Consider the following 21,252-nt stretch of genomic DNA (forward strand, 5'->3'; position numbering starts at 1 on the left):
ACCAGCAGTACTTAATACTGAGACCAAACCACATACTGGGGGGAAATTAATGCATTCTCACTCACTCACGAGCTCACACATAGACACAGGCGGGCAGGCACACACACACACGCATGTACTACACACGCACGCACGCACGCACGCACGCACGCACGCGCACGCGCACACGCACACACTTCTGTGACTCATGTATCCTTGCAATGCTTTAAAGTGAAAGGGAAACTAATTTCAGCAGGTCAGGAGATCCAGCCTCCGTCCCACCATTTTGAAATGTCAGTGCTTTTTTTTCTTTTTTTTAAAAAAAGAACCTGTCTGCCCAGTCCAGTTGACAGAGACATGGTTACACGCACGCGCACAAACACGCACACACAACAACATCAGAAAAGGAATGTGCTCCATGACCCGATGCAAAGTCTGATTTCTCTCCCAGTATTGAAGGGCATAACAGCTTGGCATGGCCAGGTGACAGTTAGGGGGAGAGAGAGAGGAAGAGAGAGAGAGAAAGAGAGAGAGAAAGAGAGGGAGAGAGAGAATGTCAGAGAGACACAGAGAGAGAAAAAGAAATAGAGAGACAGAGACCAGCATGGTGTGCTACAGCCCTGAGCCTTAGTTGGCGCAGTGAGAGAGACGAGGGAGCTGAGGGTGCGCAGTGTTCTGACTGGACTTGGACCCGTCCCACACGCCCAGTGGAGGGTGGCACAGTCGCAGCAGTGCCCGTTGGCACCTGGCTGCCCTCCTCTTCATTCTTCTAGACAGCGCTAGGTATCGGGGGTAGCTGTGGTCATAATCTTCATGTACTGGGTAAAGATCGCCTCAAACGCCTCATCCCTGTGAACCATGGCACCAAACACTAAGGGCTGAGGGAAAGACAACACACAGACAGAAAGACAAACACACACAGAAAGGCAAACTATTAGACAAATGAGCACATGCATAAAATATTTACCAAGTAGTTAGAAAATGTGTAGGGATTTCACACCTGGTACTTTTCAGCCGTTTAAGTGAACTCAGACCTGTGACTCAGCATTTTCTGTGCATATTATGTGAACGCTTCAAAGTGTACCCAGACCTCTTGGAAGTGAATCGTACTGAGACCTTTATTGACCAGGGGCCTATACTACAAAGCTGGTTCAGGACATGTTAAGATTACCGGTAAGTTGAGAGGTTAATCATCTAATACAAGAGCTTTTCTTAAGAAAATGAGGACTCCAGGTTCTTCTATTAGACGATTTACCTCTTAACTTAACCTTAACTTATCCTGAACCAGCTTTGTAGTATAGGCCCCTGGTCTCAGTACGGTTCGCTTATGAGCTCTGACAAGTTACGCTTGTGACTTGGTGTAATCACTTAAGGAAGGCTCTAGAGGACGGGGTGTGATTAAAAAGTAGACCGACATATCATAAAAGCCCAGCAGGACCAGAAAGATCGGCTGGGTCTTTTTATAATACACTCACAAAATGAACAAAAACAGAACTGAGTCCTTTTGCTGTCATTTCACTTTTGGTCCACTTAAAGAGGATTGAGTTCGGTTCACTTAACTCATGTTGTCCTAAGCCCTTTTTGGGAAAGGGTGCCCTCTGCCTATTAAATCCTAAATATCTCAGCCTCCGGAGCACACACAAACATGAAATAGGTTACATTTAAAATCTAAAACTTTCCTTTTGCACTAGAGGACTGAGTTTGGTTCATTTAAAGAGGTCTAGGTGTGAAAATGCCAAAGAATGTGCAATAAAAATAAGTGCTGTTTGTGAGACAGGTCGACACACAGAGAGAAAGGCAAAAGGTCAGTCAAATAGGATAGAATTACAAAGAAGGAAGGTTATAAGGAATGTGCTGTCAACAACAATAAAAACAAGTTTCTCTGTTTATGAGGCACACCCTGCTGCTGTTTTTCATACCTTCTGAGTAGAGGGAGTGGCTATGGAAATCCCCATCCCAGAGCCGGGCAAAACAGAAAGGACTTTGTACTGCGGAGAGACAATAAAGTCATAATTCAGTTACCGAATGCCTGAAACCTCTGACACACTTTGTTACATTAAGAAAAACAATGTTAACCTGTGGAGGCGCTCAAAGACTGTAAAACGTTACCGTCACAAATGGAGGCACACTGCACTGCTTTATGACAACATTTTAACCAAAGTTGAAGTCAAAGCTCAGTGTGGCTTTACTCTTTGTATAGTTAACCTGTCATTAAATGAAAACAAATATAAACAAAATATATTTCTCGTCATTTCTGTCATTTCATTTCTACTTTAACACATAACGAGTGCGTGACACATAATTTAAGACAGTGGTTGTTGGCAAAGTTGTTGTTGGTCCTTTGACAAAAACAGACTGCAAGTCTGAACATAAAATAATGAATGAAAATGTACAAAATTAATTTTGTTCTATGATGAAAAAACCCTTTAGTTTTTTTTTTTAAGGAACAGTTCACCTTTTTATTTTCACATATTTGCAGTATTTCCAAGCATTATTCATAAATGTGTATATTTTTGTCCATGTGTTTGCATTGCCTAGTTAGTCAATATAGCCAAATTAAGCGTAGCAATGCAAGTCTATTGGAACAAACAAAACATCAAATGTACGTATAAATTAAAATTCACCAGAGTGTAAAACAGCTATTAAATCCTGTCCTGTGATCACTTGTGGCTTGATGCTAAAGCTCCCATTTACTTCCAGTGATTATGCTAAGCTATGCTAATAATTCTGATACCAATAAATCTAAGTACTAAAAACACTGAGAAGAAAAATATATGCACATTCATGAATATTGCTTGGAAATACTGGAAATATGTCAAAATCATGGACTGTCCCTTTAAAAAGGACCTCATAAAGAAGTATTTGGCAGTGATATTTGATGGAAATATGGTAGCCTTTAGCCTTTCCCTTCAGGTTTCCATGAAATCAAATGATTTGGTCTTCCTTCGAAGGGACCAAAAGACATTATGCAACATCTGAAGACTGGAATCTCCCTCCAGAAAGGCTTTGGCACTGAGGTAAGAGGCGGAGCCTATATGGACCTACCTTCTGAATGTCGGTGATCTCGTCGAGCTTGATGACTTTGTTCTTCTTTGAAGAGCCCGCCTTTGAACTTGAGCTCTCAAAGCACAGGTAGCTAGAGCAAATGAAAACAGGTCAATGTGCGCACACTCTGATATATGTACAGGAATACCAAAGACATGTCTACACACAGTACTGCTATTGATTTGTGAGTGTCTTTTCACATTTTACATTCATACCTGTAAAATGGCAGCTTCTGCAATACCAGTGGCTCTATACAAATCTCTTAGCTTTGGTTTTCTGTACTAGTATTTGTATTTTTCACATCCACATCCGCAGACAGTAACTACAGCCGAAACATGAGGACACATATGAAGGAAGGAAGGAAGGAAGGAAGGAAGGAAGGAAGGAAGGAAGGAAGGAAGGAAGGAAGGAAGGAAGGAAGGAAGGAAGGAAGGAAGGAAGGAAGGAAGGAACAGTGACAGCACTAACAGATTTTCATTTTCCACAATGAAATTCACAAATACCCCTGAAAAGGACTACAAACTAAATCTTGAAAAAGAAATGTGTTTTCAATGGTATCCTCTCTATGCTTCTGAGCTACAAGTTTCTATCCAAGCACAGCAGGACACTCACTTTTCTGTGACAAATAGGACCCCATTCCGGATGTAGTCTGTGGGCATCTTCCGGTCCCTGTTGATTAAGCAGCACCTCCAACCATTTTCACACACTGTTAACAAAAACACAAGATCTTAAACATACAGAAACATCATCTCTAATCTCGACTTAGGCTAGACTCAATATATCAAGGGTCCATAAAGTGTGTCCGTCTTAAAACAGTGCAAGGCCATGCCAAACCAGGCATTTGTACCACTCAAAAACAATAAAGGGAACACCAAATCCACACAAAACAACAATCACACTACTATGAAATCACATTCCACTAAGCGATTAGTTTTTCAACGCTCTCAATCTCTCGGATGTATTATTTTAGTGGTCCCTTTATTACTCTTGAGGGGTATGGAACAGATGTAGAGTATGGGTATGCCAGAATCGTGCTTATGTACATTCTGCCATGGCAACATCTTACAGCAGTCTGTATTTTTTAATCAGGCACCTGGTAAGGGCCGCTCAATCTCTGGCAGGGAGAAGACCTCGTGGAAGGCCCCCTTCTTCAGGTTGTGCAAGCGGATGGTCTCCTCACAGGGGGCACCACAGGGGGCCGCTGCTAGGCTACTCCGAGAAACCACGGGCTGAACCTGGAAGAAGACGCAACAGCCCTTAGGAAACGTGGAGCGGGACAATAATGAGAACTCAGCCAACATCCTCATCAAACATTTACTCATAGCGCCCTTTTAAGCTCAGACACCAACATAAAAGAGCCAGCCTTCCAGCGAAATTCCTCACAATTGACAGAAGTGTAAGAGAGACATGTTAGTTATTTTAGTACATGTGTATATTATGTGTGTTTGTGTTTCTCTATAGCAAAGTGTGATGTTTGAAGAAAAAAAAGACAAAAATAGAGACAGAGGAAAAACTGAATCAGTATCATGTTCTGTGCCAGTGCTATGTTCCCTAAATGCATTCAAAATGACTGTTAGTCAGCTGGAATTTTGAGGGTGCAAATAGGTGGCCATGCCTTGATGCTAGATACTCATGCTCAAGCTCATTTACCTGCTGGCTTTGTTTACTTCCTCAGTTAATGCCCATTGATTCCTCCTAATAAACCCAGTAAGACTCGTATACTGTGCATATATCTGATGAATCGCTACACACTAAAAATAAACTAGTAAGGGGGAAGCCTAAACTAGAAAACCTAAAGTAGAAAAGGGGAAAACAACGCTAATGCACTGTAAGGTATACAGATAAAGCACTGGCTGGGTGCATTTCATTTGAGACCGTTCCACATTTCACTGCGGAGGCAAATCTTCAATCAATTGCACGTAAAGTTTGTTTGGATGCAAATGGACGCACAGATCTCACGTTTGCTGACTTTCACTGGTGTTCAATCTGGCTTCAGAGAGCACAAGCATGCCACATATTTTGTTCCCGCTATACACAAAACCAGGTGATTTTCAAGAGCATAGCTCTTCAGCCAGGCATGAAAATGTCATTGCCAAAATCACCTGCGATATGTGTACAGGAATCAATATAAGGCAGTAACTTTCCTCCATGAAACCTACCCACCTCTTTGAAGTCGAAAAATATCCCCATTAAAAAAAAGTCAAGACAGTAGGCCTACAGTCTATTGTCTATTGTATACGTGATTTAAATATGTGGGTAAACTTTTCACAGAACGTGTACTATGCAGAATAACCAGCAAAAGTGAGATACTGTTGTCCATTTGCACGCACACATACACTGTCCAAGTCACAGGGGGTGTGTCTCTATCCAGTCACACACACACACACACAAACGCACACACACACACACACACACACACGCGCACACAACGTTGGGTCAGCCGCTTGCACACACTCAGGCACAGGCACTACTGGACTGAAGAGAGGCACACCTGAGTCCCTACCTTTTCCGAAGTAGACAGCTGAGAGAGAGAGACAACAGAACACACGTGTGACAGTCACTCGAGCGAACAAGCTCTGGGGCCATAGAGATGGGTGTAGGGGCGAGGGGATCATTTACGTTTCAGAAAGGACCAGACAATTGAGGCTTAAAGGAATAGACCACCCTTTTTTGATTTTCACATATTTGCAGTATTTCCAAGCATTATTCATGAATGTGCATATCATTTTTGTCTATGTGTTTGCATTGCCTCGTTTAACAGTATAGCCAAATTAAGCATAGCAATGCAAGTCTATGGTACAAAATAAAACATCATCAAATGTATTTATAAACCACTTTAAAATGAATATAAAATTTCACGTGTAAAACGACAATTTAATTACGTCCAGTGATCACTTGTGGCTTGATGCTAAAGTTACCAGTTACTTCCAGTGATTATGCTAACCTATGCTAATAATTGTGATACAATGAATCTAAGTAGTGAAAACACAAAAGGAAATGATATGTATTTTCATGAATAATGCTGGGAAATACTGTCAATATGTGAAAATCAAAAAAGCGTGGTCTGTTCCTTTAAAGCGATATGGTACCATTTCTGGAAATAAGCTCATTTTAGACCTTGCTTTCAGTTAAACAATTGAGTTTTTTTCTGCAGTTCTTTCAGTCATTCTCTTAGTTTGGCGATACTACTTCAAGTAACAAGATAGCAATTAATTGGGGGTGTTTCCAAAATGATTACCGTTTCCACCATGATATTAATATGTTGCTTATGACTCTCCATATTGGTGGGACCAACTATGGCTATGACATCTTCCGGTAACACGCATGAAACAACAGTGTCATAACAGTGTCAAAATAGTGTCATGACACAGTCATACACAAGCCATAAAATGATGTCAATGTCATGAATGTTTTATGCTCATGAAAAGTTGGCATAGTCTTCACCATAACCAAATGTCACTTAATGACAAAGTCATAAAATGCTTATGACAATGACATCATGTATATGACACGTTCATGACTGCATCACGACATTGGTATGACACTGTAATGTCATGCGTATGACACAGGCGTCACGTTAAGTGTTACCCATCTTCCAATACCTGGCCACCTGAGAGTTCTGAACTCACCCGTCGAGAGACGGTGGCGTTGGTGCGCTCCTTCAGCTGGGGGTCCGTGGGGAGGTTGTTCCACACGATGCGAGGCGTGTCGTACTTGTCCCTCAGCTTGGGGCAACTCTTGAAGATGAAGTCGATGATGAAGAACTTGATGCCCGCATACAACCCTGTTGGGAGAGGCAGGGCCGGATCAATGCACAGGCTCTAGATAGATATGGCTGCAGCCAAAAGTGAACATTTGTTATGTGGTGCTATACGCATGTTATGGCCATGGGCAGTGACTTATTGTTGATGGTGAAATCAGTTTTAATCAGTGAAGTTTGCATGATAAATGTCTGGTCACTGGCTGCCCCCACAGAATGTGGTTGGGATTACCTGTGGAGAGTGTGTGTGTGTGTGTGTATGTGTGTGAGTGTGAGTGTGAGTGTGAGTGTGAGTGTGAGAGAGAGAGAGAGAGAGAGAGAGAGAGAGAGAGAGAGAGAGAGAGAGAGAGAGAGAGAGAGAGAGCAGTCTTACCGAGGAGGAAGCCCACGAGTTTGTATGGCAGGAGGCAGGAGGAGATGAAGGCCACCCACAGGGCGATGTACAGCTTCTGGGTGATCTCTGGCTGCACCCACATGAACAAGCTGCAACACACATGCACACAATGTACACCCACTATAGCATCATTTTACATAACACAGACCAACATAGACATAAGAGGAAATCAAACTGCTAGTACTTACTTTTTAATTTTCTCTAAAACATCTGCCATCTTTCCAAAAAGGTTCTGAAAAGGAAGAAAACATAACATTACAGACGCTTTTATCCAAACAAAATTATATTATTTGACAATTCGCCTTGCCGACATGGTCCATAGCAAATACTACACCTGTGCTTTTTGTGCAACATCAAGAACCAACTGGAACTTCTCAGACACAGTTAGATCTTCCTTTGAAGGTTCCTGTAGGAGAAATGAAGATGAATCATTAAACAACACAAACCAAGCCATTGCCATACAGGCAGTAGTTTACAGTACATTTGACCATTATTAGACAGGGAGTAATTATATCCCCGAAACGCGGAGCGTCGGGGATGTAATGGTTTTGCGTGCACCGCCGCCGCCGCGTCCGCCGCGTCCGCCGCGTCCGCCGCGTCCGCCGCCGCGTAAGGTCTTTCGTGTTAACGCGATAACTTTTGAACGGATGTTTGGATTTGTCCCATATTTGGTGTGTGAATGCTCTAGGGCAGGTTCATGAACTGATTCGAGTTTGGAGGTCAACAATTTCAAGATGGCCGAATTCAAGATGGCCGAATTTTTGTTTGGCCCATGACTTCTGACCGGGTCGATGGATTTGTCCCTGATTTGGTGTGTGAATGCTCTAGGGTGGGTTCATGAACTGATTAGAGTTTGGAGGTTAACACTTTCAAGATGGCCGAATTCAAGATGGCCGAATTTTTGTTTGGTCCATAACTTCTGACCGGGTTGATGGATTTGTCCCAGATTTGGTGTGTGAATGTTCTAGGGTAGGTTCATGAACTGATTCGAGTTTGGAGGTCAACAATTTCATGATGGCCGAATTCAAGATGGCCGAATTTTTGTTTGGCCCAATACTTCTGACCGGGTGGATGGATTTGTCCCAGATTTGGTGTGTGAATGCTCTAGGGTGGGTTCATGAACTGATTACAGTTTGGAGGTTAACACTTTCAAGATGGCCGAATTCAAGATGGCCGAATTTTTGTTTGGTCCATAACTTCTGACCGGGTGGATGGATTTGTCCCAGATTTGGTGTGTGAATGTTCTAGGGTAGGTTCATGAACTGATTCGAGTTTGGAGGTCAACAATTTCAAGATGGCCGAATTTTTGTTTGGCCCATTACTTCTGACCGGGTGGATGGATTTGTCCCAGATTTGGTGTGTGAATGCTGCAGGGTAGGTTCATGAACTGATTCGAGTTTGGAGGTCAACACTTTCAAAATGGTGGAATTTTTATTTGGCCCATAACTTCTGACTGGGTGGATTGATTTGCCCGGTAACTCCTTAATTTAATGGTTCACCATTTCAGTGAATCTACCATATCAGGTAGGCCTACAGTGTAATAACCAGTGTAACAATATTTAATACCATGTAATACTAGTGTAATACCAGTGTAAAAATAGGCAATACCAGGTACAGTGTAATAACCAGTGTAACAATATGTAATAGGCCTACCATGTAATACTAGTGTAATACCAGTGTACACATATGCAATACCATGTAATACCACTTACACACAAATAGCCTACATGATATAAGTACAAAATTGGTACATGGTGTCACACTGGTATGACGTGGTATTAAATATTGTTACACTGGTTATTACACTGTACCTAATGTGGTATATCCACTGTAATAGTGAACCATTAAAACAGTGTTACCATTTGCCCCATTTTTTCCTTCATTTTCACAATAGTCATTTGGTTTTAAGCCTATGCACGTCATTGATCTATGTATAGATATTAAATATATTTATTTTATATTTTGTACTTATCATAAACGTTCATGAAAAGGTGGACGGGAGTGGTAGGAATGATTGGGGACTGGAAGCGTCGCGTTTCGGGGATATACCTTAAGCAGTCGAAGGCGACTGCACAGGCAGTCTAGTTTAGCTTATTGTGACAGGGGCCATGCACAAAGTTCATTAGCTACAAAAGTAAAAAGACAATTTGTACCAAATTATTATTAAGATAATTTCCATCTGCAGTTACTGGGGCAGTTAGATAAATAGTAGAGATGAAGTATACTTCATGCTATTACCAGAAAGGCAGTACTATTCTTCTGCTGCTATTGCTGCATGTACACAATACACATAGTCCACCCAAGGAATAGTTGAGGGCAGGAGGGCCTCTACTGTAGCTAGAGGCCTATGCAGACGTATTAGCATGTCCTTCACCCACGCTCGCTAGGGAAGTGCATGTCGTGACCTCCAAGCGCAGCAACAGTTGCATAATTTCTGCAGGCGCCTGTTGCCTTACAAAGAAGCCTTACTTATGAGGAAACGTTACTTATGTAAATCATTTTTATACCTCAGGCTCTGTGACTTCAGGCACGATGCTCCATTGAATCCTCCAGCCTCTAAAATGTACACATAAAAGGGTTTTTATAATAACAACACACACAAACTACAGCATCCCTTGTGTAAATAAGCCTGTGGGTGGCAGATAACAAGGCTCTTTCAGTGTGCATGCATTGCTTTACTTTTGCACTGAGATACCCATGACGGACACCCCCACACCACCCACATCAGTCCGCAAAAATTCTCTTTAGAGCACACATAACGGATAATAGCATCTTATGTAAGATTCAGTTACAAAACAGAACTAGAAAAGCAATAACCTTGCCTATGCCTAACCTGGCTGTAATGAAATGCATAGGAACATTTCTATTTGAAACGTAAAAGGTAGAAATGGCTATACAACTTGCATGTTTTAGTGCCCATGCTGTTTTTTTGTATTGACATGTGGATTTCTGTGCTTTACCTTGCGATGAGGTAATTCAAGGACAACCTCAAAATGGCTAAAAACAGAAACATGGGAATGGCCCAGCCATGCCATGCTGCATTCATGTAGATCTGAGAGAGAGAGAGAGAGAGAGAGAGAGAGAGAGAGAGAGAGAGAGAGAGAGAGAGAGAGAGAGAGAGAGAGAGAGAGAGAGAGAGAGAGAGAGCAGATGAATAAGTTAGCATATAGTGTATCTACATAAAATATACATGGCACGCATGTGCATATTCTGCACTGCATGTTTCAGTCACATCAACTGAAAATGCTATATGGTACAGACCCTCTTTTTCTAAATTTCATCAAACTTTTTTTGCTAAAAAAGGAGGGATTCAAAGGATGTGGTCACCTGAGAAAGTCATGAAAGTCATTAAAATTAAGGTAACACCTGCTTGTTAAATACTGCACATTGGGATGTAGTTGGTAGGCCTACTCACAATGAAGGCAATCGCTGACGTGTAGACAGAATGCCAGTTGGATAAGGCGGAGAGGTTCCTCATGAAGTTTGTGACAGGTCTGGCGCCTCGTTCTGAGCAAAAGATAAAAAATTTAGCTGATAAATATTCAGTGCAAAAGTCACAAAATAGCTTTTTCAATTTGTAGTTTCCATTACAGTAGCCATAATAGTTAAGCTGTAGTTTGAAGGTACAGTCAGCTGCAATCAAGGATGCCAAATCAACTGTCAACTGCTGAATTTTGGCAAATAGTGGCAGGCAGTTTATCCAACATTACACAGGAACTGATGATACGTCTTCCTAATGCCAAAAAGAAGTCACTTAGTCACAACTAAACTCTGTTGAATGTTGACATATTGAATGCTGCATAGTATTGCTGACTGCAACTTTAATCTGTATTATCTCAAATGTCTATTAGTGTCTGCAACATACGTAATAACAGCAAAACAAAAATGGAAATAATGTGATGTGATTCCTATGTATGTTTGTGTATGACAATACTTACTGAGTCGCCTCATGTTTTCAGTTAACCTGAAAATGGGGGACATTAAGGAGGTCATTACATAACCAAAGACAAGATGATTATACTAATCATAATCTGACATTACGACAGAGCGTCGGAGGCTGAGTGTACTCCTCATTACACTTGGTGAGTCACCCAATCGTAATGACTAAGACGGCAGCGCCTAAGCAACGTGACCTGGGTGGAAATCCCCCTGCATTGTAGTAGCTGCTGTCGTCCACCAGAGGTCAGCAATGACTGATAAGTCTGCAGCAGCGTCCTGCTACAGCAGTAACCTCTCCTCCTCTAGAGGTCATACTGTGGGTGGATGCAGTAAAAATACTGCCATGCTAATGGAAAGACAATGGGTTAAATACTTACTAATTACTATTATTCATTATTACTATTGCTTATTAGTCCTTCTGCTGAGATAAACTAGTGAACCTGCTTTATCTAACAACCATACAGACATTACCCCATGTCCTCCAGTCCTGAACTCAAAAGGAATGTTGCAGAGGCAGTTCAGACAGGACATGTAATGCACTGAACCAGCAAGCTTTTGTGGTTACTGCTTAGCATCAAACCTTCAAAGAGAGGCTCAGTAAGTCATAACCTATACAGGCTTAATTGTAGAATGAAGTCGCATTTTGGCATTTATTTCTGATTTGAAACAAACCGTAAGTTCACCTTTTAGCACTTAGTGGTTCTTCTGCCTCCACAGTCGTCTCCTCCGGCTGAAATCGAAAGTCCTCGATGTAGATGCCAAACCGGTCATACAGCCACGTGTACATGCGGGTATACACAGTATCTTTGTGTCTCTCTGTGGGAGCACATTCATACATGAAACTGGACTGAAATCAAATGGATACGAGCTCATGTTATGCACACTTTATGTCATGAAATGAAGAAGTGCATCAGTGTGCCATTCTTTTCTTTTTCTAAGTCAAGCGGGAAAGCTCAGAGACGCTCCACATTCCGAGAGAAGCTCACCACTTTTAGCACAAAAGGGGCCAACTGGCCTAGTTGAGGTGCTCCACAAATTGACTTGGGAGGCCTAAAATAACTTGAGCTTCACTGGGTTGGAAACTTTAGCTTGAAAAAGCGTATATTTCGGGCAACAGGAGACAGCATTGCCCTCTGATCATTAATCCAGGGGATCTATCAAAATCAGGACATTTCGTCATTCTGCCTGAATCACACCTTCGTAGCAACACTAAAAAAATCTTCAAAAGTAGGCCATCACTGTATTCCAACTTATTCATTAAACTGACTCACACTCAGGGCTGACTCATTGTTAAAGTACTTTGTGCTCTCACACACAGGTCCTTTAGCTTCACCTCGAACAAGATGATGCATGATACATACTGTGAAGTGAAAGTGAAATCCCACTGGGAAACTCCAACTCACATTGTCATTGTGACACAGCACACAAATGAACACTGCACAATGCACACAACGAAATTGCATGTATGTGTCACCCGTGCAAGGGGGCAGCCCTCAATGGCACCCCAAGGGAGCAGTGCGGTGGGACGGTACCATGCTCAGGGTACCTCAGTCATGGAGGAGGATGGGGGAGAGCACTGGTTAATTACTCCCCCCACCAGCCTGGCAGGTCGGGAGTTGAACCGGCACCCTTTGGGCTACAAGTCTGACGCCCTAACCTCTTACCCATGAATGCCCATACTGCTGGCAAACAAGACGATTGGTGCATCATGTATTGATGGAATCGTCAGCAGACGTCATCTCCTACGTATTTCAGTACATCTGATAGCTAGTGTCCAATATGTATGTCAAAATGTTCAAACTACGGTACACATACAACTCTAGGTAACATTGCCTGGCAAGTGTCAACATTAGGCAAAAACTTGCCTTGTCGAGAGAGAGAGAGAGAGAGAGAGAGAGAGAGAGAGAGAGAGAGAGAGAGAGAGAGAGAGAGAGAGAGCTAGCGCGAGCGCTCTGGTACCCATCTTACCTATTTCGCTGGTGGAGGGAGACTGTTGTTGTTTCCGAGGGGGCTGAGGAGGCGAGTCTTCCAACCTGACGAGAAACAACACAGACCCAACATCATATCAGGTGCCAGTACTGCATGTCTTTAGTAGCTGGAGCCTGACTTTGACAGCACCAAGGGGCAGACATCTCTTATACAAAAGTACTCCAAAGTGTTAATAGTTCTATAATAGTAGGCTACTATATAGGCCCTTTATAGTATGATGCTACTATTAAATGTACAGTACTGACATTCGTCAAGGGAAGCTGAGATCATCATACCCAGTCCATAATCAGACTCCAGCCCACAAAATCACAGCAGCCCATAACTCTCCAGTTTGGAAGGCAGACGAGCTACCACAAAAGCTAAAAACCGAGGTATTATTCTAGCGAGTAGTCCATCCTCCTGACATGTTAGGAGGGAATCTCTCTAGGCCAAGCTATGCTGGCAGGCATCCTTTATATTCAGCTATAGTAGATTTGCCTTATCGCCTTATTGCTGGGGCAGCAAGTTTGTGGCAAAGTGAATGGAACACACAAGAAAGTTAAACCTAACCTAATTTCAGGGCTTTTTGCCTTTATTTGATAGGACAGTTGGAGATGGTGACAGGAGAAGAGTGGGAGAGAGAGATGGGGGAGGATCGGCAAATGACCATAGCCAGAATCGAACCCGGGTCGACTCGCCAAAGTAGTAACCCAGTGCCCTACCGTTAGGCCATAGCAGGGCCCCTAATTGTATTTTAAGGGAAGCTCTGCAACCAATAGCACATCATAGGTGAAGTAAGCGGAGCGTATTCTACAGGTGGATTTAAATGGAGGATACCCACAGCCAGCGCTTGCATGGTCATTAAGACAGAGTTAGGCTGAACCCGCAAAAAAACGTACAAATACTGCTGCGGTTGCTATACAGTACATCACAATTTCATGACATCAAGCAATATGGCTTTCTCAACCTCCTCTGAGGACATGTGGAGTGAATGCTGGATATGAACACTAAAATATTCAAAACAATCACTCATGCAAAGCCCACCTCAGGGCTTCCAATGTAAGAGCTAATAGCTAAGCGTTGCTTTGAAGCACACTTGACAATGCAGACAAACGTGTCCAACACAAATTGTCATAATCCAAAAAAGAAGGAAATAACAGAGGTGCTCTGAGATATCTGAAAATATAACAACCAGGTGCAGATGAGCATCTGAGCAACTTTATATATCCTGAGCGTGCTAAGCCCCTTTTCTGTCTGTCCTACAAATTCTCCATCAAACTTCATAACTCCCGTACACATCGAAGCTCTAAGTCATGTTGTGTTCTTGTCCTCAATATGTCTTTGATCGAAAAAGTACCCTAGGCAAGAAATGAGCAAGAAACAGGATGCTAACTGCCTGACAGTCTAGTATGAAGAGTAACAGCCCCCAGGACAGAACAAATAAGAGAGGACATTAATATGCAGAACAATTTACATATTCAATGCTATCCAATTTCTCCACAGCATTGTCTTAGAGCAATTGCTCTAGAAAGACACAGCAGAGCTACACCTTTTTTGTCTTGGAAGCCTCCAATATTTGTATACGGGATACAAATGTCTTAATGAATAAAATGTGTGAATGTTTCCACTTTAAATTAGCTGGTTTGGGGTGCTAACACATGAAAATAAACTCTAGGAACATCTTTAAAGGGGGAAAAGATGTGTTGTATCTACATTTCAGCACTGTTGCCACCCTCACAGTGACAACAATTCCCCCCCTGGTTTGCTGACAAACGAGCATCTTATTCAAATGTAGCAGTCTCTGAATCAATACTTGACTCTGCATTGGTATGCCGGAAGCGTCCCTGCGATTGGATTTCTACATACGGGGCCTCTCGCTCTTCCTTCTTTATTTCCCTGTACTGCATCTGCGGCAGCGAAGCCCCAAGTGGCTGCATGCGCTCTCTCTCGCTGACAGGCTGATGACACACTTGCTCGCTGGGGCTCCTTCAGAAACTCCCTGCCTGTGCCAGCAGTACAGCCTGGATGCGGTGGCCTGGTTATTTTTAACCCAGCGCACACTCGCGGGTCAACTGTGAAGGGCAGCCGAGTGCGGACGGCTGGCCCAGCACAGTCCAGGCTGCCTGCTGCTGCTGCTGCGGTGGTGGTGGTGGTGGTGGTGGTGGTGTGCTAAGCTGTGGGTCACAGCACAGGAGGATGGAATGGGTTGGGCAGGGCTGGGCTGGGCGGAGGCTCTCAGTGGGGGCAAGGCTTGCTTACACACGCAATGAGCTAACTAGAGAGGCTGGTAATGCTTTTCAATGATGATGTGAGGGGATAAATGGCCTGATAGTCAGAAGTATTCAGATAGATAGATAGATAGATAGATAGATAGATAGATAGATAGATAGATAGATAGATAGATAGATAGATAGATAGATAGATAGATAGATAGATAGATAGATAGATAGATAGATAGATAGATAGATAGATAGATAGATGCACTGAACAAACTAGAGATGCTGGTTGACTGAGGATAAGAGAGGACTAGCTAGCTAGCCAGAGAAACAGAGAGAGAGAGAGAGAGAGAGAGAGAGAGAGAGAGAGAGAGAGAGAGAGAGAGAGAGAGAGAGAGAGAGAGAGAGAGAGAGAGAGAGAGAGAGAGACAGAGACAGAGACAGAGACAGAGACAGCAACACAGGGCATGCAAGAAATGAGAGAGAGCCAGAAGAGGGAGGGGGAAGCTGTTAGCTCAGTCTTTAGCTGGTAGCTCAGTGCCCACCTGGTCTTGAGCACTTCGGTCATCTTCTGTTCCAGGTCGAGCCTCTTGCCGCGCTCCTTCTCCAGTTCCTGCTTCAGCGTGTCCACATTGGTCTCCTCCCTCAGCTTCCTCAGCTCCTCCTCTGCAACACACACAGCACAACATGGATTAGGCCTAATGCACAAGGCTAGATAAGGTGGCAGTCTAAATGCCTCTTTTTTACTCATACAACAACGACTTTCCAGAAAACTGTCAGTGGGGGGTGGGTCCTCGTAGTTCAAAGCGGTCAACTCTGCATACACAGGGCAAAAGCGAGCGCGCCGTTTTTTCCCCAGTGAGAATTCAAGGGCGGCAGATCAATCAGGATCTTGCACTGTCCGCTAGCGTACAAGCAGATTATGGACAATTCAGCCCTGGAGAAGCATACGTTCAGCTCTGCAAAGGGTTGTTTCAACTCTGCAGAGGAGGGCATGGTGGCTGGTTTGTGTACGTACAGTAGGCTGCAGTTGCCGGACGAGTATAAACCAGGCTTAAGGGAACCCATCCTGGCAGGCCCCCCCCCCAATTGACTCAAAAACCCCCAAAAATCTATAATAGCAGAAACGTGACAAGATGTGATATTGAAAAACTTGTCGGCGGTGTCAAGTACAGTTTGAAATCTTATTAAAACTCCTCTGCACGGTTGACAGACATGTTATCCTTCATTCCTGGCTTCTACCGGTAATTATGATGCTGTCTAGGTGATTCTTTCCCTAAAACTTGCCTTGTGTGGGGCGCAACAGCAACCTATAGCTTAGGGGCCCTGGGCCATCTTAATCCGGGCCCTACACACAGCCCAGCACGGCCGGTCATTACATTACATTACACTTTGCTGCTGCATTTATCTTAAGCGACTTAAAGTTCATTTTAGGTACAGGCCATTGGTTTATAAAGCCTGGTCTCACCATACCCTCAAGTCACACTAATTCCATTCCAACAAAGGGTCCAGAACAGCCGAATTGAGAAAAGAGTACTGGTGAGAGGAGTGAGGAGGAGTGTTGAGGTTCGAAATGTGCATCTGATTTACCCGATTGCTAACGTCTGACCGTGTATTCTGCTCATATATAGTGTCGTACAAAGGCAAAGTGCAGTAACTACATATTTTGTCTAAATTGAGTTTAGACTGAAAATGGTCGTAGTTACACCTCGTTTATCTTGTGACAAAGCCTCATAGTCCAAATTTGTCCCATTTTAGGGATATTGCTACGTCAATATCTAACCTAATACCAAGCCTTGTAACTAAATTGACTTTTATCAGTTTCAGTGATGGCTCAGTTACTGCACTTTGCCTTTGTAGGGCAGTATAATGAATCATGGGTCAACTCTCCATCCTCCCCCCAATTCACTGACTGGTCATGCTGTCTAGTGACATGAGCAATCTCCTCAGAGGAAACCAGTCCTGGACGTAACGTGCAAGACAATGTGTGTGGATGGAAATGTGGATTGCAAGGCGAGGCCAATTGGTTTACAGTGCCTAGAGTATTGTGAGGTTACCCTGCTCAAGGGTACTTCAGCCAATGGACACTACAGAATTTGAACTGACAGACCTTCCAATTCCAAGACTGACTTCTAAATCATTAGGCCACAACTGGCCCATAAGCAAAGCACAGCACAGCGTATCAGCCAGGCACAAAACACCCTTGTCTTTACTACAGTACCCCTGTTACATAAAAGACCATTGTTATGACAGCTCACTAAAAAGCCTGCCAGACCATAAGCCTGGCTGGGCTAGTTTCAAAAACATGACCGCCAAGATCTGAAGTGTATTTCCCACACACTACACTGCACACAGGCCTTTTTCTCGTTTTGACAGATCAAATGTATGGCGGCCCGGCCCGGCCGACGGCCAGCCGTACAGGAGGTCCGATAATCACTCTCCCCTCCCTCTACTCCTCCTGACAGATGGATAAACGCGGGTAACAGGCCTCGGCGGTGTTCTCCTTGGCGCCCCTCACCTCCCGGCTTGATCAAAAGCCCGCCTCACCTACCATCGCCTCGCCTGGATGCCTCCAACATCACTCCTTGTGTCAGATGATACCGCCCAACCACCCACCCACCCACTCCAACCAACCACCCACACCAACCACCCACACCACCACTCCATCCCCCATCAGGCCCTGGGGCTATAGTAGTTGCCAGAGGAGGCCAGGGATTTCTCAGCAGCACCCTTTTGTTACGCTGCTAAGTGTCATGAATAATGGAGCCCTGACATCAGCGGCCAATCAGACGATACAAAAGGGGCCAGGAAGGAAAAGTGAGCCGTCATGCCAGCGGGGGCCAACCTCGCTCTCCTCTAGAGCACCTAACACTGTACATCACAAGCCATTTTACTGGGGCGGTTGTATTATCCATAGTCTATTCCATAGGTGGCTAACCCGTGGCTCTCGAGCCGCATGCGGCTCTTTGCCTGGTGTCTTGCGGCTCTTGCGTCCATGTCCATGTTTGTGTTTATGTCCCATAGGCAATATGCATTGGAATTGCGCACACAAAGTTGATTAGAACTATGGCAAATAAGTGCCCTGTAGTCTTGGTACTGTAGTAGGCCTTGCCTAAATGTGTCCTGAATGATCACGTTGGTGTGTGACTTTTGTTACTGCAAATACAAGACGTGATTTAGGCCTAAGCCTATGTTCTAAAAATAACGCTTTAAAAAGTGAACGCGTCTTTCGCTGACTAGACAAAATAGCGGCAAAAATGTTTTAACCTGAAAGATTTGGCCATCACTCCTCAATAAGGTCAAGAAATGTGCTGTCCATATTTGTGGATTCTATTGCTCGGATATGGCGGTTATAAATGTGCAAATGTGAAGAGAAAGGCGTCTGGAGCAGAGATGCGCCGAGAATCTCTGTCCTGCGTAGCCATCTCTGCGCTCTGTTAGGAGTGTTCATGGCTATTGACCCGAAAGTGAAATTGTATTTTTAGTTTAAAATCGTCACGGGCTATAGACAAAATAGCGCCAAAAATAATGTTCTATCCTGGTTTTCGCGGTGAATGTCGGCCGTGGTCTATCAGTCATTATCAAAGCGGCGCGGGCAGACAGCGTGCAGGTGGGAAACAATTTCAATCGACTTGTCGCTTGTCCGCGCTCAGTTTAGTCTCAAAAAGAAAACTTTGATTTTTCCCCTGGCCCCCTGTCAGCACCCGCTGAAACATTAATGTGGAAAATGAACGGCGATTTGACGAACCACCTTGTTAAGTTTGGGTGTTGTCGTCAGACATCCAATGATGATCTGTGCGCAAGAAAGCGGTGCCTGTGCGCCTAACCCCCGAATGAGCTAAGAGAGGCGGATAATCTTTGTGGCGCGTTACTTCGTGCTCTGTTATAAAGAGTGCTCATGGATATTATGCTGTGAAACGTGTTTTATTAAAATATGAAAGAATTTATTAACATAATTTTGATCTGTGTACCCTTGTCTTCTTATGTAAAACAACATTTTATCTTGAAAAAACCCTTTCCCCCAAAAAAATTGAAGCAGTAAAAAAAAAAAAAAAAAAGGGGGGGGGGTCATCTTATATTCAGGATGGTCTTGTAGTCAGGCCATTAAGTTGGAGTGTAACATCAATCTGACACTTTGTGTGTGTGTCTGTGTGTCTGTGTGAGAAAGGAAGAGATGGCTGATGTTCATGCCCATGTGTTGTTGTGTATGCTGGTCTGTGGTGCGAGAAGGATGGGTGATGCCCATGTTGGTGGGTGTGTGCATGTTTATATGCCCGCGTGATGTTTGTGTGCCGATGTGGCTCTTTGCTATGACACATTACAAAATGTGGCTCTTGGTCTCTGACTGGTTGGCCACCCCTGGTCTAATGTGTGACTAAATTCATGAAGTCTTAAGACAACGGGACACACATTACCAGTGATTACCATATAAAAAAAACCATGAGCAACAAGGAGGAAGCAGTCAGGTGTGTGTGTACACGCACGTGTGTGTGTGTGTGTGTGTGTGTGTGTGTGTGTGTGTGTGTGTGTGTGTGTGTGTGTGTGTGTCTCAGATATCAAGCTCATGAACACCTCTTGCAGCTGAGGCTTTGATAACTTCACTTAAGCCTTCTCTGATGTTCCAATTCGATTCCCTGATGGCCTTGGCTGGAAAATACACAACGGGGGTGGTGGTAAGGCTACTGAAAAAAGCAAAAACTGAAGATATATTTGTGACTCAGTCTTTGCTTCAGGCCCTGACACCATGTCTAATATGTCAGACTGAAACCTCCCTAGTGGCCAAACATCAATCAGAAAAACATCTTCCAGGGTCACCTCAGCCTATTTTTTTACGATGACATTTCACAACGGCTTCTTTCAGAGTCACACACTTCGTAATTCATATTTGATCTGGATCCTCGATGCCCTGGAGCGCTTAGGTGGGAGGAGTGAGCTTAGCTCTGGTTTGAAATGAGTGGACCTGCTCTGACCAGGCAATCACTGACAATTGACACTCATGACGCATGCTATTATGCGCCCAAGTGCGTTCGCTTATTGGCCGGCCGTCTGGTAGCCAACTAAACCCTCCCCGAGAAGCGTAATCAGACCATTCGTGACTACAATCCAAAAAAATAAAAATAAAAATGAATAGTCTGGACTGTCAGGCTACATATCTTTTGCAGCCATCTACAAAATCCCTAGATTGCAAAAAGTACAACTCTTAATACAAGTAGGATTTCATTAGTGAAGACAATTGTACACTTGTAACACTTACTACCACTCTAGATGGAAACTTGACGCTGGTGTCATCATATAAGCATCATGTCAATGTTGAACATTTTTTGGCTGTTGTCATTAAGTGACATTCGGTTATGGTAAAGACAGCCTCAAAAATGACAACTTTTCATGTCCATAAAATGTTTATGACTTTGGCATGTTTATGACTCGTCCATGACTGTATCATGACACTGTTTTGACACCGTAATGCCACTGTCATGTCATGCGTATGATGAAGGCATCAAGTGAGGTGTTATCGAATATTGTTACAATAGTGAAGTGCTATCTAGCTTCAGAATCCATGTTACCGCTTTTCATGAGTTTTGAATGAAGTGGCCTGTTCGGAAACAGCTCCATGTGAAGTATGGTGCAATAAGCATGTCTGTTTGAAACTGAAATCTCCATATCAATAACCCCTTGGGCAACACTCTTCTGGCCTCACGCCTGCCTGTCTCAATGGCTCTCTCCTACACACTCACATCAAGTTGCTGTGCACAGCTATCCAATGTTTCATCTAATCACGCAATATTTCTGCCAAAGAGGCAATTCTATTAGGATAGACGTTTTACTGTCCAACAAAAACACCTCAATCATTGGGAAATAAGGGGTCTACAAATCACATAGAGGTGAAAATTTATGGCAACTCTGTTAAGCTATTACCACACCACTACTGAGAAATCAATGACCATTTGGAG

At 43.6% G+C, this 21,252-nt stretch overlaps 1 protein-coding gene across 3 annotated transcripts in view; it reads right to left on the reverse strand.

The window, feature by feature from the left end:
• Positions 1-145: 145 nt before the first annotated feature.
• The window catches only part of gramd4a (GRAM domain containing 4a), a 47,071-nt gene continuing 25,964 nt past the window's right edge, over positions 146-21,252 (reverse strand). For 2 of the 3 annotated variants that reach the window (XM_063216919.1, XM_063216921.1), the window contains 17 exons: positions 15,847-15,967; positions 13,086-13,150; positions 11,801-11,933; positions 11,117-11,142; positions 10,594-10,685; positions 10,139-10,230; positions 9,686-9,734; positions 7,513-7,584; positions 7,367-7,410; positions 7,158-7,267; positions 6,654-6,808; positions 5,528-5,545; positions 4,118-4,259; positions 3,637-3,730; positions 3,025-3,115; positions 1,899-1,967; positions 146-857 (listed from right to left, as the gene is read on the reverse strand). In XM_063216919.1, the coding sequence (XP_063072989.1) occupies positions 759-857; positions 1,899-1,967; positions 3,025-3,115; positions 3,637-3,730; positions 4,118-4,259; positions 5,528-5,545; positions 6,654-6,808; positions 7,158-7,267; positions 7,367-7,410; positions 7,513-7,584; positions 9,686-9,734; positions 10,139-10,230; positions 10,594-10,685; positions 11,117-11,142; positions 11,801-11,933; positions 13,086-13,150; positions 15,847-15,967 (1,472 nt within the window). In that variant the 3' untranslated portion in view covers positions 146-758. The remainder of the gene's footprint in view (positions 858-1,898; positions 1,968-3,024; positions 3,116-3,636; positions 3,731-4,117; positions 4,260-5,527; positions 5,546-6,653; positions 6,809-7,157; positions 7,268-7,366; positions 7,411-7,512; positions 7,585-9,685; positions 9,735-10,138; positions 10,231-10,593; positions 10,686-11,116; positions 11,143-11,800; positions 11,934-13,085; positions 13,151-15,846; positions 15,968-21,252) is intronic. The other variant, XM_063216920.1, reaches the window with a different exon arrangement.

This window comes from Engraulis encrasicolus, chromosome 15 (assembly GCF_034702125.1).
Source record: "Engraulis encrasicolus isolate BLACKSEA-1 chromosome 15, IST_EnEncr_1.0, whole genome shotgun sequence".
In the NCBI taxonomy this organism is placed as follows: Eukaryota; Metazoa; Chordata; class Actinopteri; order Clupeiformes; family Engraulidae; genus Engraulis; species Engraulis encrasicolus.